Source organism: Eptesicus fuscus, chromosome 15 (genome assembly GCF_027574615.1).
Source record: "Eptesicus fuscus isolate TK198812 chromosome 15, DD_ASM_mEF_20220401, whole genome shotgun sequence".
Lineage (NCBI taxonomy): Eukaryota > Metazoa > Chordata > Mammalia > Chiroptera > Vespertilionidae > Eptesicus > Eptesicus fuscus.
Window position 1 is genome coordinate 78,884,546 of NC_072487.1, and position 13,447 is coordinate 78,897,992.

Sequence of the window (13,447 nt, forward strand, 5' to 3'; positions counted from 1 at the left end):
CGTGTGCGTCATCGCCGCGCGCGCATGCGTCATCGCCGCGCGCGGCGCCCGGCGGCTCTGGGAGGCAGTGGGCGCAGATGGCGGCGACGGCGGCGGAGGGCCCCCCCGGGCCGGCCCTGGAGCTGCGCGGGGCCTGGAACACCGTGAGCACCGGGCTGGTGCCGCCGGCCGCGCTGGGGCTGGTGAGGCCGCGCGGGTTCCCGGTCCCTGCGCGCTGCTTTGGGCCTGCGCCCTCGGGCTGCTAGGGCAGCGTCGGTCGCCCGCCTCGGCCCTGGCTCCTTCCTCCGCAGTCCGGCCCGGTTCGGTTCCCCCAGCAGCCCGTGCCGCGGGCGAGGGCAGCGCAGCGGGGCTTCCGCAGCCTCTCCTCCGCCGTGTCCCTTCCCCACGTGCCCCCACCTGTCACCGTCCTCCTCTCCTGTGCGCTGCGTTCACTTCCGTCACGTCCTCTGCCTTCCAGGCGTCCTCCCGGACCAGCGGCGCCGTCCCGCCGAAGGAGGAGGAGCTGCGGGCGGCGGTGGAGGTGCTGAGGGCCCACGGCCTGCACTCGGTCCTGGAGGAGTGGTTCATCGAGGTGCTGCAGAATGACCTGCAGGCCAACATCTCCCTGGAGTTTTGGAACGCCGTCTCCCAGCGCGAGAGCTGCGCGGACGAGCCGCAGTGCCTCCTGCTGCTGCTGGACGCGTTCGGGCTGCTGGAGAGCCGCCTGGACCCCTACCTGCGCAGCCTGGAGCTCCTGGAGAAGTGGACCCGCCTGGGCTTGCTGATGGGCACCGGCGCGCAGGGCCTGCGGGACAAGGTCCACACCACGCTGCGGGGCGTCCTGTTCTTCTCCACTCCCAGAACCTTCCAGGAGATGGTCCAGCGCCTCTATGGGCGCTTCCTGAGAGTGTACATGCAGAGTAAGAGGAAAGGAGAAGGGGGCACGGACCCTGAACTGGAGGGGGACTTGGACAGCCGGTACGCCCGCCGCCGGTACTACCGGCTCCTGCAGAGCCCCCTGTGCGCGGGGTGCGGCAGTGACAAGCAGCAGTGCTGGTGCCGCCAGGCCCTGGAGCAGTTCCACCAGCTCAGCCAGGTCCTGTGAGTACGCGCGCCCCTGTTTCTCCTGACTCCGGCTTGCTCCCCTGGGTCCCGCTGGCCTCTGCAGAGAGCTGGCGAGCTGGCCGGGGTCTGTGCCATCTGTCCTGACAGCCATGGCCACGGCTGAGGGAGGGCTGCCGGGGTCCTTGTGCTGTGAATATAGAACCTTTTGCCCTGGACAAGGGCGTATCTCTCGGTCATTCGCACCAGCCCGGGCTTCCCGCTTTGCTTGCTTGAGTCTGCAGGATTCCAGATGCCCTGCGGAGCCCAGCTCTGCCGTTTGTAGGCTCCGGGGGAGGGAGGTGTGCATCCTACCTGTCCTTGCGAGAGGTTGGCTTGCTGCTGTTTCTCTGTGGCACAAGTTGGAGGTTAGGCCGGCAGGCTGGCCGAGCAGGTGCCTCTCCGATCCTTTGAGGAGGAAAGAACTTGTTGGAGCCAGGTCCTGTCGTATGGCCTCCCCCCCTCTGTGGCCACTCAGGACGATTTCGTCCCGTTGGATGAGGTGGCAGCCGGGTGGCCGTTAGGCAGGGTCTTGTAGCGGGACCGAGGGCGTGCCCTGTGTCGGCAGGTGTCGGGGGGCCTGAGGGATGCGTCCCAGGTGACGTTACACAGAAGCAGTCCTCCTCATCTCTTCACGGTCCCTTTGCCATCACAGACCAGGCTTTGGGCTAAAGGCCACCAGCAGTGGCATCTGTCTGTGGCCACGGTGGCTGTTTCTGGGAGATGAGGTTTTGACCCTGAGAGCCACACGTGCTGTTGGCATGGGACAGTCAGTGTCCCAGCCCAGGCAGCGCGGCCCGCTGGGGCAGGTGGGGGGCCGGTGCTCTGTCCTCCCAGCATCCCCGGGCACAGTGGGGTCGTGCCCTGCCAGGAGGGTCGTGAGGAGGCGTGCGCTGAGGGGTGGGGGCGTATGCGTGCGTGTGCGTGCGTGTGCTCTGCATGCTCCACAGGCAGGCTCTCCTCCAGGCACAGGCTCAGTCTGCTGGAGCGGGTCAGTGCCGAGGCAGTGACCATCACGCTGCACCAGGTGACCCGGGAGAGGATGGAGGACCGCTGCCGGGGCGAGTACGAGCGCTCCTTCCTGCGCGAGTTCCACAAGGTGAGGCCCCGCCCGGGGCAGGGCCCCTGCGGCAGGAGAAGGGGTTTCTGGCAAACCTGACGCTGCCAGAGCGTGGGGACCTGAGGGGCCGGCCTCCTTGAGCTGTCCTGGTGCCTGGTGGAGGCAGCCCTCACGGGCTCCTTGGTGACAGCCTGCTCAGCTGGTCGGTGTGAGTCGCGGGGCTGGAGGCAGTGCCCGGGTCTGGTGTGGCCCAGTGAGGGCCTCGGGGCGCCCACGCTGTTGGGGTCTGGTCCTGGATGCTGCTCTGGGTTTCATGGAGGAGCTGGGACCGACCGTGAGATCACCCAGCTGCTCCCACTGCCTAGTTGTCCTCCCCACCCCGTGTCCTAGTGTCACTCCTGCGGGTGCCGATTAGCTGCGATCAGGTGGGGGCGGTTCGAAGCAGGTGTCCCCGCGCAGTGGTCTGAGTGGGCGTGACCTGGGGGCCTGGCTCCGGGAGCCGTGCTGCCCCAGTGCAGTGTCGGGTGGTCTCGGGGTTGGGCGTCTGTGGGGATGGGGCGTGTGTCCGGGGTCCGTGTGGCGGGATCTCTGGTATGTGTACTGCTCATGCTCAGAAACGCTCACTACGCTTGAGCAGCTGCACGTGGGGGCTGGCTGTGTGTGGTCCCCGGTGGGCCTGCGTCTGTCCTCTCAGGTGGGGGTGAGCCCGTGCCCTGCGCCCTCCTCGGGCCGCTGTTGGGTGTGGTAGGGGCAGGGGGTGCGTTGATGGTGGGCCTACGCCGCCCCCTTCTGGGCCCCAGAGCAGGTGGCCTTGGGGGCGCTGCCCAGGGCCCGGCCGACAGGGTGCTATCGGTGCAGCTTGTCCGCCTCTGTTCCGGGCCCCCGCCCACTTCGCTCTCCCAACAGTGGATCGAGAGGGTGGTCGGCTGGCTGGGCAAGGTGTTCCTGCAGGACGGCCCCGCCCGGCCCGCGTCCCCCGAGGTCGGCCCCACGCTGCGCCGCTGGCGCTGCCACGCGCAGAGGTTCTTCTACCGCACCTACGCGGGCCTGCGCATCGAGGAGCTCTTCAGCATCATCCGAGGTTGGCCGCCCCGCCGGCCCTACCGCTCCCGAGGGTGTGAGGGCACCTGGGCTGCATTGTCTGGGGCAGAGCTGCCCCCCCGCGGCTCCCCGCTCCAGGGCGGACTCCCCAGCCGGTGTTGGGTGGGGGTGGGGGACGTGCCCCTGGTGGCCACCCCGGCCCCCTTGGCCTCACAGCTCTGCTCCGGCCCAGCTCTCGGCGCCCCGGCGGTCTGCCCCAGGGCCGCTGCCGTCCGGCCCGTGGGCGGGGCTGCTCACCCCCCGGCCCTGCCGCCCGGTGTGTGTCCGTGGGTGCGAGGCCGGCCTCTCCCCGCAGACTTCCCCGACTCCCGGCCGGCCGTGGAGGACCTCAAGTACTGCCTGGAGCGGACGGACCAGCGGCAGCAGCTGCTCGTGTCCCTCAAGGCCGCCCTGGAGACGCGGCTTCTCCACCCAGGTACGGGCCGAGCCCCCGCTGACCTCGGGGCCCAGAACCGAGGCTGAGTCCAGTCTCCCAGCCACCTGCAGGGCCTGGGGGAGGTGTGTAAGGAGCAGTTTTGGGGGGGCCCTTGAGGGTGTTGGCCTGGTGGTGGGGTGGTGCACAAGGCCCTGGCAGGCTGCTTGCTGGGGGGGCGTAGGGGGGGGGGCTCAGATCTGGTGGCTGTCCCGGAGCCGCCGTCACCGCCAGCCTCCTCTCCCGGCTGTAGGCGTCAACACGTGTGACATCATCACCCTCTACATCTCGGCCATCAAGGCGCTGCGCGTGCTGGACCCCTCCATGGTCATCCTGGAGGTGGCCTGCGAGCCCGTCCGCCGCTACCTGAGGTGAGCGCTGGGCTCCCCGGCTCCTCTCCTGCAGCCCAGCTCCCGGGGGCCCGCCCCGCCCGGTTCCAGTGCAGAGAGGCGGCCCAGGCTGACGGGCGGAGCCGGGCCACACGGGGACAGACTCCGGAGGGGCCGAGCGGGGCTGGGGCTGCTGGGCCTGCCGCTGCCCTGACGCGTGCCTGCCACCTCGGCCGGGAAGGGCTGGCCGGGTCTCCTGGTCGTCTCCCTCCTGCCGCTCCCACAGTCCTCGTTATTGTACTTTACCTCGTTTTATTTTTTGAGCAGAGGCCTGATGCTTGTCTCTGACCTGCGGGCGGGACTGGCGGCGGGGCGGGAGGGGGCCCCGGGGGTCGGTGGAGGCGGGAGGCTCCTGAGGGCCCGTGCGCACCCTGGCAGGACTCGGGAGGACACGGTGCGGCAGATCGTGGCCGGGCTGACGGGGGACTCGGACGGGACCGGGGACTTGGCCGTCGAGCTGTCCAAGACGGACCCGGCGAGCCTGGAGACTGGCCAGGACAGCGAGGACGACTCCGGGGAGCCCGAGGACTGGGTCCCCGACCCTGTGGACGCTGACCCAGGTCCGCACCCCAGCCCACCGGCTCTGCGTGGGGGAGGCCCTGCATGCGGGAGGGTCCGGCTGGGTGGCTGCTCTGGTTTCCAGGTCGTTGCCACGTGGCCCTGAGGCTTGAGGGGTCAGTGGCCTCCCAGCCTGCACCGTCCCGCCTCACCGGCTCAGCGGCGGGCCTGCCGTCCCGGCGGTGCCGGCGGTGACCCTCCCCGCGTCTGCAGGGAAGTCCAGCTCCAAGCGGCGCTCCTCGGACATCATCAGCCTGCTGGTCAGCATCTACGGCAGCAAGGACCTGTTCATCAACGAGTACCGCTCGCTGCTGGCCGACCGCCTGCTGCACCAGTTCAGCTTCAGCCCCGAGCGGTGAGGCGCCAGGCGCTGCGGGCGCAGGACCCTCGGTGGGCCCCAGTGTGTGGCCCTGCTGACCTGGGGCCCCAGCCAGGGGCTGCCCTGGGAGGCCTGGGAGTGGCCCCGCGGTGGGGCGTTGGGCGCCGCCCTGAGCCGCGTCCTCCTAGGGAGATCCGCAACGTGGAGCTGCTGAAGCTGCGGTTCGGCGAGGCCCCCATGCACTTCTGCGAGGTCATGCTGAAGGTGGGCGCCTGCCCAGCCCCGCCTCCCCTCCCCGCCCCCCTGGCCTTTGGTGAGACCCCCACCGCCCCCCAGGACATGGCCGACTCCCGCCGCATCAACGCCAACATCCGCGAGGAGGACGAGAAGCGGCCCCTGGAGGAGCAGCCGCCGTTCGGGGTCTATGCCGTCATCCTGTCCAGCGAGTTCTGGCCCCCCTTCAAGGACGAGAAGCTGGAGGTGCCCGAGGACATCCGGGAGGCCCTGGAGGTCTACTGCCGGAAGTACGAGAAGCTGAAGGTACGGCCGCCGCCGGGCTGCCCGCCCCCCGCTCCGGCCGAGGGGGTGGTGGAGGGACGGGGAGCAGCGCTCGGCCCAGAGCGGCTGTCCCGGGGTCGGGGGACGGCCCTACCACCACCACAGACGGGGCCTCAGAACACCAGGATTGGTGCGAGTTCTGGCTCCTGAGGGTCCAAAACCAGGGGTCACAGGGCTTTGCCCCGAGTCCACGAGGGGCCCTCCTGCCTCTCCCAGCTTCTGGTGCCCGGTGCAGGCGCTGCCCTCCGGCCTGTGCTGCCACCAATGGCTTCTCCGGCCCGGGGCCCACATCGCCCTCTGAGGACACCAGTCACGCTGAGTGTGACACCCTGACTGCGTCTGTAATGACCCCATTTCCCAGTGCGGCCGCCTCCCGAGGCACAGGGGTCAGGACGTCACATCTCAGGGATCCCAATTCCGCCCCTAAACGCATGCCTCTTGCACATGCAGCACCCCCAAAGTCTTACCTCCTCCAGCTCCCACTCTGAGTTCAGAACCTCATTAAACACCAGCTCCGAGTCCCGCTCTCAGCATCAACCCCCACCTGAGTCAGGTGAGGCCGAGCCCTGACGGACAGGAGCGGCCTGCCCCGCCCCGTGGGGGGGGCGGGCACCTGCCCTCGTTCCGACGGAGGAGCATGTCTGACACCTGGTTCTGAGGCTCGAGGCTGATGGCAGGGGGCCGTCCTCGGCTCGCGGGGGGCCCTGGCTCTGCCCGCCGAGCACTGGTCTGCTGTCTCCCCTTCAGTCCGGGCAGCCTTTCCCCGGGGAGCAAACTCTCAGCACCTGTTGGCTCCACACGGGGCGTCCACGCCAGGGGCGGCGCCCTCACGTCTGGCTGGCTGGCTGGTGGCTTCTGCCCGCACAGCCCAGCTCTGGGCCCCACTCTGGCTCTGTCTGCAGCTCACAGGAGTGCCCTGCCCGCGGCACCCAGTGCCGGCTTCCCCTCTTACACGAGCTGCCCTCGGCCCGGGAGTCGCAGCTCAGCCTCCAAGCTCAGCACCTGCAGGTCTGCTCCCACCCAGCGCCACCAGCCAGGTCCCGCCCCCTCTCCTCCGTGCTCCGCAGCGTGTCCCTCGTCCCCACAGGCTCACGGGCGGCCGTCACTGTCGTGTGCCTGGCACCTGGCCCTTCAGGCAGTCCGTGCGTGAAACTCCATCGCTCCCCACCCCTCACGGCCACGCCCTGTGTCAGTCAGCATTTGTCAGAGCAGCACCCCTTCCCGGACCCTAACCTCTCCCTGCGGCTGCCACGGCGAACCCCAGACCCGGGGCCTGCAGCAGGGGTGGTCTGGAGGCCGGGTGACCCCGAGCGTCAGGGCCCTGGGAGTCGTGCCGGCCAGCCCCGTCGCTTCCTGGCTTGTGGCCACGTCACTGTCTTCACGTGGCTTTTTCCCGTGTCCGTCTTGTGTGTTCTCCCTCGTACGAGGACACCGGTCATGTCACGTGAGGGCCCAGGCTCCCAGGATGAGCTCGTCTTGGCCAGTCGCACGTGCAGCGGCCTGCGTCTGAGTTGGATCCTGGGGTGAAGCCACCCGAGACCCAGCTCGGCCTCCAGCAGCGTCCTTGGCGGGTGCTCACTTAGGTGGGGGGACCCAGAGCCCTGCCTGGCAGGCTGTGGGGGGCGGGCGCAGGCCAGGCCTCTGCTCCTGGGCCAGGCGCTCACCCGCCCTCCGCAGGCCATGCGCACCCTCAGCTGGAAGCACACCCTGGGCCTGGTGACCATGGACGTGGAGCTGGCCGACCGCACGCTGTCCGTGGCCGTGACCCCCGTGCAGGCCGTGGTCTTGTTGTACTTCCAGGACCAAGGTGAGCGGCCGCCCCTCAGGCCCGGCCCTGACGCTGTCGGGAGGGTGGCAGGGCTTGGGCAGCGCCTTCCCCACGGGGCCTGGGGGTGTCGGGCAGAGGAGGGGTCTGGCCCCGCCCGCCCACCGTGCCTGGCCGCCCGCCCTCAGCCAGCTGGACCCTGGAGGCGCTGAGCAAGGCGGTGAAGATGCCCGTGGCGCTGCTGCGCAGGCGGATGGCGGTGTGGCTGCAGCAGGGCGTGCTGCGCGAGGAGCCCGCCGGCACCTTCTCGGTGGTGGAGGAGGAGCGGCCGCAGGACCGCGACAACATGGTGCTCATCGACAGCGACGACGAGAGCGACTCGGGCATGGCCTCGCAGGCCGACCAGAAGGAGGAGGAGCTGCTGGTGCGGGCGGCGGGCTGGGCGGGCTGGGCTGCGGGCGGCAGCCGAGGTGGCCTGGCTGACGCCGCGCTGTCCCCCAGCTCTTCTGGACGTACATCCAGGCCATGCTGACCAACCTGGAGAGCCTGTCGCTGGAGCGCATCTACAGCATGCTGCGCATGTTCGTGGTCACCGGCCCCGCGCTGGCCGAGATCGACCTGCAGGAGCTGCAGGCCTTCCTGCAGAAGAAGGTGCGCGACCAGCAGCTGGTCTTCGCCGCCGGCGTCTACCGCCTGCCCAAGAGCTGCAGCTGACGACCTGGCCCTGCCGCGGCCCCCTGTCCAGCCCCCACGCCCCTGCTGGTCCCTCCCCCCACCCTGTGACCTGTCCCCTGGCCACACCCCTGCCCGGTCCCCAGAGGACAGAGTAAAGCAGCTGGTTCTTCATCCCTTCCCTGCGCCACTGGTTTTGTGGGCCCCTCGTGACCTGGAAGCTTCTCTGCTCCACTCGGCAGGCCCAGCTCCCGGGGCAGGGGGGGAGGGAGCCCCGGAGAGGCCGGTGCACATCTGCATTTGGGCTCTGCCTGCAGATGTTCTTGCCCGTGGCCATGCCTGAGGCCCTCAGCCGGGCGGAGGGAGCTCGCCCAGCTCAGGCCCTCAGCCACCGCCACCCGCCAGGCCTCCAGCTCCAGCCTCACTCCTCTGGCCTTGGGAAGGGGCCTGCAGTGCCTCCCTCCGCCCGGCCTGAGGGTCCAGCCCCCGAGGCTGCGCCGAGTCCCAGGGCCACTGCCGGACTAGCGGGCCGTGGGCGGGCAGGTGGCCGCAGTCCCTGCCGAGCCGGGACCTTCCTGCATCCCCAGCCGGAGGGGCTGCCTGGGACATGGCCTCCAGGCGAGAGGGGCAGCCTTTGTCCCCGTCCCACCCTCAAGGCCAGCGGCCGCAGGAAGGCCCCTTACCGCCACCCCCGAGTGTGGCCAGGGCGCACCTGGCCCAGCGCACAGGGCCACACACAGGAGCCGGGTGCAGACAGGCCAGGCCCGGCCTCAGCTGCTCTGGGCACACAGCCTCCGGTGCCAAGACCCGCTCGAGCCTGGCACTGCCCCACAGGCAACAAAGTCCCTTCAGAACAAGTGTGCCCACTGTCCCAGCCTGGAGCCGCTGTGGCCCAGACACCCCGTGGGTCCCACAGGCCCCCTCCCAGCGCCCTCCCCACCTCCGCACACGGCCGGCTTCGCACGGTGCCCAGTAGCATTTCCGACTCAGGACCCTCCTCCTCTGAGCTCTGCCCGCCACGGGCTCTCGGGGCAGAGTGGGCTTGGGCTCAGAGCGCTCGCCTTGGAGGCTGTCACGCAGCAACCCTGCCCGTGCGTGAGGAGCCGCTGAGCTGCGGTCAGCAGAGGGCTTCCCGCTCCGAGGCCCAGCGGGAAGCCCCCGAGTCTCCCAACAGCATCTGCTTGGCACTGGGCTGGGCGCCTTTGTCATCCTAACCAGGATGCAAACCTGCCGGACCGGCCTGGCCGGTGGCAGTGCCAGCCCCGGGCACGGGCCACCTGCACACCTGCCCTGCGTCTGTTGGTGTGACCCTGTGTTGCAGGTCACAGCCTCGCTCAGCAGGTGTAGAGGGGTCAGGAGGTCCCCGAGGGCCCCACCAGAGGGGGGCGCCTGTGTCGGGTCAGGGAGGTCCCAAATGGCCTGGGGCCAGCTGGGACCCAGCCGTGCCTCCCCGGCCCCTGGGTCCACTGTGGGGCGGGCACTTCCTCTTGCTGCCTGGGTGTTGGCTGAGGGCCGTTTAGGCGGGTGGGGAGGAGGCCAAGGTGAACCCCACCGTGCCGGCCCACAGGCGAGTCCCCTGGGCAGTGCTCGCCTGGGCTGCAGGGGGCTGGCAGGGACCAGACCCTCCGAGGGGCGGGCAGGCAGCCCCAAGGGGTTTAAGCCTGAGCCCAGGACACTGCCCGCAGCCATTACTGAGCCGCCCACCTCTAGAGGAGGTTGGCCTGTGGGCAGTGCCTCCCACCTCCTCTGGGTGATTGGGGACCCCCTGGGGGCCCTCCAAACCTGGGCATCACTGGGGTACGGGCCGGACCCTCCCCCAAACAGCCAGTGCGAGGGCAGAGGGCACAGGGCCACTCCCTGGCCATCCTCGGCCCCTGCTTGTCCGGCCCTGGCAGGAGGGCGGTGACGGGTCACCAGGCCACACCTGAGCGGCGGCCATCCTTCTGAGAGAAGCGCCTGGGAGCGCTGTGGGAGCCTCGGTGAGCTGCCCGGGTGGGTCTGGGGCACGTCTCCACCACCCTGTCCCCAGTGCAGCGCCTGCCCCTCCCCCTTTCCCATGCAGGGCTCTGGCCCCTCCCCGCGCCTCCCCCCCCCCCAGCTGAGGTCGCCTGACTGAGACCCTGAGGGCTCCCAGGCCCATCCACCCTCCCTGCCCCAACCCCCACACCCAAGGGCAAGTGAGGCTCAGGCTGAGCCCTGCCCCCACCCTCCCTGCCTCCGGGCCCACTGTGAGGTCAGCGCCTGCCCTGAGTTCCGTCCAGAGGCGTGTGGTCGGCTGGAGGCTGGACATGGCCTCCTGGCCGCAGCCTGACGCCTGCCTGCTTGGCGGCCCCCTGGGCCTGACATGCTTGTCCCTTTGGATCCCGGCTGCAGGTGCTGCTCCTGCCCCAGCGCCACCCTCGCCAGGGCCCCCCCTCGTCCAGGCCGGCCCGGCGGGCCCCTGTCCCAGTCGGTGGCCACGGGGTTGGGGTGGCCGGGGGTCCTCACGGGGGCTGACGCCGGCCCTGCCGCCGGCCCTGTCTCTGCAGCTGGAACCCACTGTGACTGCAGCCTGGGCCTCAGCCGCGAGGCCCTCATCGCGCTGCTGGTGGTGCTGGTGGGCATCAGCGCCAGCTGCTTCTTCGCTCTGGTCATCGTGGTGGTCGGCGTCATCCGGGCCAAGGGGTGTGTGCGCCCCACGGCCGGGGAGGGCCCCTGCCTGCCCCGCGCCCTGGGTCCCGCCCGGAGAGGGGCCCCCTGCCCCCAGGACGGGAAGTCACAGGGGCTGGGGGAGGCCTGGGGGAGGCACCTGGGCTCCTGGAGTCCAGCCCGTTCTGGAATTCACACCTGCCTTTGTCCCCCAGTGAGACATGCGCTGGAACCATGGACAGCAGGTGAGTGATGCTGGGGTACCCTGGGTGAGCGTGCCCCTGCTCCCTGCTCCCCGCTCGGGCACTGACCAGCCCCTGCTGCGCAGTTTGGTGCAGGAGGACCACCTGGACCTGCAGACGGTGCACGTGGAGTCCCACCTCATGGACTCCAGCCTGGAGCTCTCCCCGGAGGACCAGGGCCTGGTCACCATGCCCATGGACCCCTCCCTGGCCCTGGAGGAGCCTCTCTGCCCACCGCTGCCCGAGTAGGCGGTGGCCGCGGGGGAGGGAAATGAAATCCTATTTACTGTTCTGCTCCGTCTTCTTCACACCTGTGGGAGCGCCTCGGGCCGGGGAGGGTCTGTGCGGCCCGGTCCCCTCCTCTGTGATGGGGTGGGCCGCATAACTCCAGGCACCTGCAGGGCCACCCCACCCCCCTTGGGCTGGGAGCCACACCCTGGTCCTCTACTTCCCCCATTGGAGCCTCAGCCCAACCCTGAAGCTGGAGGGCCCTGGCCCCGCCCATCCCTCAGAAAACCAGCGCAATCAGCTATGATAATTCGCGGTGTCCCTGCCCCACCCACACTGTCTCCTTGAAATTCCAGGAGAGTCCTTGGGGTGGGGTGCGGTGAGGCAGGCCTTGTCTCCCCAGCCTCAGGTGAGCAGCCTCCCTCCACCGCTGGGCCTGTCCCCCAGGCTCAGCACCCCCCAGCTCCCCCCCCTCCCACCCCCTCTTGTGCTCCTGCAATACCAGTTTGGGGAAGAAACATCCCCACTTGGGGGCGGGACTGTATCTGCACAAGGGTCACTTCACTGAGCCCCCAACTGGGAGAGACCCGGGTGAGGAGCAGGGCGCACTCGGTCCCATTGCCATTCGGGGCGTCGCCTCCTCGACGGGTGTTGTGTGTGGGGTCCAGCTGCTCAGGCCTCGGAGGATCTCGGGGTGTTGGACGACTCAGGGGGCGGGGACACCTCGCCTGCGCCGCTTCTGGCTCGGGGCCAAGAGGAGCCGGCAGCTCCAGGACAGGTGGCCGGCAGCGCTGGGCCCTGGCCATGTGCCTAGCGCCCGCCCTAGGCGGGCCCGGCCCTGGGACAGGAACTGCCGGCGTTGGGGCGGGAGAGGTAATATTGGTGCCGCGCAGAAGGGACGGACGGGCTCCAGGAACACACGAGCGGAGCGGCGCTCCCACCGCAGGTCCCACGGCTGCCCCCATGCCGAGCCCCTCCTTTTTCTCTTGGCCGCCGCTGTGGCTGCTGCTGCTGTCGCCGTGGCCAGTCCGGGCTCCAGCACCTGCAGCGGCCACCCCGACGGGGACCCAGATGGGAACCCCAGGCTCCCGAGCCTGTCCGGAGGCGTGCGCGTGCGCACCGGGCGGCCAGGTCAACTGCTCGGGGCGCGCGCTGTCCGAGGTGCCCGACGGCCTGAGCCCCCGCGCGCGCGACCTGTTGCTGGACCGCAACCGCGTGCACGCGCTGCCGCCCGGAGCCTTCGTGGGCGCGGGTGCGCTGCTGCGCCTGGACCTGCGCGAGAACGGGCTGCGCTGGGTGCACGCGCGCGCCTTCTGGGGCCTGAGCGCCCTGCAGCAGCTGGACCTCGGCGCCAACCAGCTGGAGGCGCTGGCGCCCGGCACCTTCACGGCGCTGCGTGCGCTGCGCAACCTCTCGCTGGCGGGCAACCGACTGGCGCGCCTGGAGCCCGCGGCGCTGGGCGCGCTCCCGCTGCTGCGCGCGCTCAGCCTGCGGGACAACGAGCTGTCCGCGCTCGCGCCGGGGCTGCTGGCCGGCCTGCCCGCCCTCCGCGCGCTGCGCCTGCGTGGCAACCCCTGGGCCTGCGGCTGCGCGCTGCGCCCGCTCTGCGCCTGGCTGCGCGGTCACCCGCGGCCCGCGCCAGGTGAGCCCGGGGGCGCTGGCGGGACGGGGCGGCCGCCGCTGCTGCCCGGCCACTGCGTAACGCCGTGCCCGTGTCCCGCAGAGGCCGAGACGCTGCTCTGCGTGTCGCCGGGGCGCCTGACACTCAGCCCCTTGACTGCCTTCCCCGACGCCGCCTTCAGCCATTGCGCGCAGCCGCTCGCCCCGCGGGACCTGGTGGTGATCTACGTGCTCGGGCCCCTCTCCTTCCTCGCCAGCCTGGCCGCCTGCCTGGCGCTGGGCTTGGTGGTCACCGCCTGCCACGCGCGCCGCCAACGCGCCGCCGCCCGCGCCCCGAGGAGGAGACCTCAGAACCCCAGCCCGCGCGGGGCCCCGCCTGCGGACCCTGGGAGCCCCGCCGCCGCCGCCGCCGGGATCTGAGTGGGCGCGGCTGCCCTCAACCTTCCCCCACCCCTCGCCCTCCTCACGCTCCTTCCGGGCGTCAACAAGCAACACAGACCGAGCTGTTCGTACATTCTTTTAGGCATCACCACTGCACACACTGGTCGGAGGAGCGGTGCGCTGCGCTCCGGGCTCTGGGGGGAGGGTCAGCGCGCATCCGCGCACAGGCTGCGGGGGAAGGCGCGCACGCACTGGGACGCGGACGGCTGGGCCTGTACAAGCGGCGGGCAGGGCTGAGGGCAGCCCCGAGCCAGCGGTGGGAAGCCGTCCTGGGCTGCGTGCCGGAGGCGGCGGAGGGAGGCGCAGTCAGTCTGGAGGAGCAGGTCGAAGCGAGAAGCGAGCGGGAGCCCCAGGGAGCCCCTGGGAGGGCTGCC

At 70.6% G+C, this 13,447-nt stretch overlaps 3 protein-coding genes across 3 annotated transcripts; all 3 read left to right on the plus strand.

The window, feature by feature from the left end:
- Positions 1 to 37: 37 nt before the first annotated feature.
- Positions 38 to 8,418, plus strand: ANAPC2 (anaphase promoting complex subunit 2). Its single transcript, XM_008152646.3, has 13 exons — positions 38 to 182; positions 458 to 1,080; positions 2,047 to 2,179; positions 3,047 to 3,221; positions 3,537 to 3,656; positions 3,907 to 4,024; positions 4,421 to 4,602; positions 4,814 to 4,955; positions 5,108 to 5,183; positions 5,256 to 5,459; positions 7,155 to 7,284; positions 7,431 to 7,666; positions 7,744 to 8,418. The coding sequence occupies exons 1-13, from the start codon at positions 78 to 80 to the stop codon at positions 7,954 to 7,956; spliced, it is 2,457 nt and encodes an 818-aa protein (XP_008150868.3). The 5' UTR covers positions 38 to 77; the 3' UTR covers positions 7,957 to 8,418.
- A 1,747-nt stretch (positions 8,419 to 10,165) lies between these two features.
- TMEM210 (transmembrane protein 210) lies at positions 10,166 to 11,075 on the plus strand. The gene is made up of 4 exons (XM_028127174.2): positions 10,166 to 10,287; positions 10,443 to 10,578; positions 10,758 to 10,787; positions 10,871 to 11,075. Exons 1-4 carry the CDS (start codon positions 10,203 to 10,205, stop codon positions 11,031 to 11,033), a joined length of 414 nt encoding a protein of 137 aa, XP_027982975.1. The 5' UTR covers positions 10,166 to 10,202; the 3' UTR covers positions 11,034 to 11,075.
- Positions 11,076 to 11,919: 844 nt separating this feature from the next.
- On the plus strand, positions 11,920 to 13,127 carry LRRC26 (leucine rich repeat containing 26). Its single transcript, XM_054726785.1, has 2 exons — positions 11,920 to 12,654; positions 12,736 to 13,127. Exons 1-2 carry the CDS (start codon positions 11,976 to 11,978, stop codon positions 13,050 to 13,052), a joined length of 996 nt encoding a protein of 331 aa, XP_054582760.1. The 5' UTR covers positions 11,920 to 11,975; the 3' UTR covers positions 13,053 to 13,127.
- Positions 13,128 to 13,447: the final 320 nt, after the last annotated feature.

Coding starts and splice junctions, on each gene's coding strand:
- LRRC26 (XM_054726785.1), top strand. CDS start 11,976: ATGCCGAGCCCCTCCTTTTTCTCTTGGCCGCCGCTGTGGCTGCTGCTG. Junction 12,655..12,735: donor TCACCCGCGGCCCGCGCCAG/GTGAGCCCGGGG, acceptor CGTGTCCCGCAG/AGGCCGAGACGCTGCTCTGC.
- TMEM210 (XM_028127174.2), top strand. CDS start 10,203: ATGGCCTCCTGGCCGCAGCCTGACGCCTGCCTGCTTGGCGGCCCCCTG. Junction 10,579..10,757: donor GGCGTCATCCGGGCCAAGGG/GTGTGTGCGCCC, acceptor TTTGTCCCCCAG/TGAGACATGCGCTGGAACCA. Junction 10,788..10,870: donor GCTGGAACCATGGACAGCAG/GTGAGTGATGCT, acceptor CCTGCTGCGCAG/TTTGGTGCAGGAGGACCACC.
- ANAPC2 (XM_008152646.3), top strand. CDS start 78: ATGGCGGCGACGGCGGCGGAGGGCCCCCCCGGGCCGGCCCTGGAGCTG. Junction 1,081..2,046: donor CACCAGCTCAGCCAGGTCCT/GTGAGTACGCGC, acceptor GCTCTCCTCCAG/GCACAGGCTCAGTCTGCTGG. Junction 7,667..7,743: donor AGAAGGAGGAGGAGCTGCTG/GTGCGGGCGGCG, acceptor GCTGTCCCCCAG/CTCTTCTGGACGTACATCCA.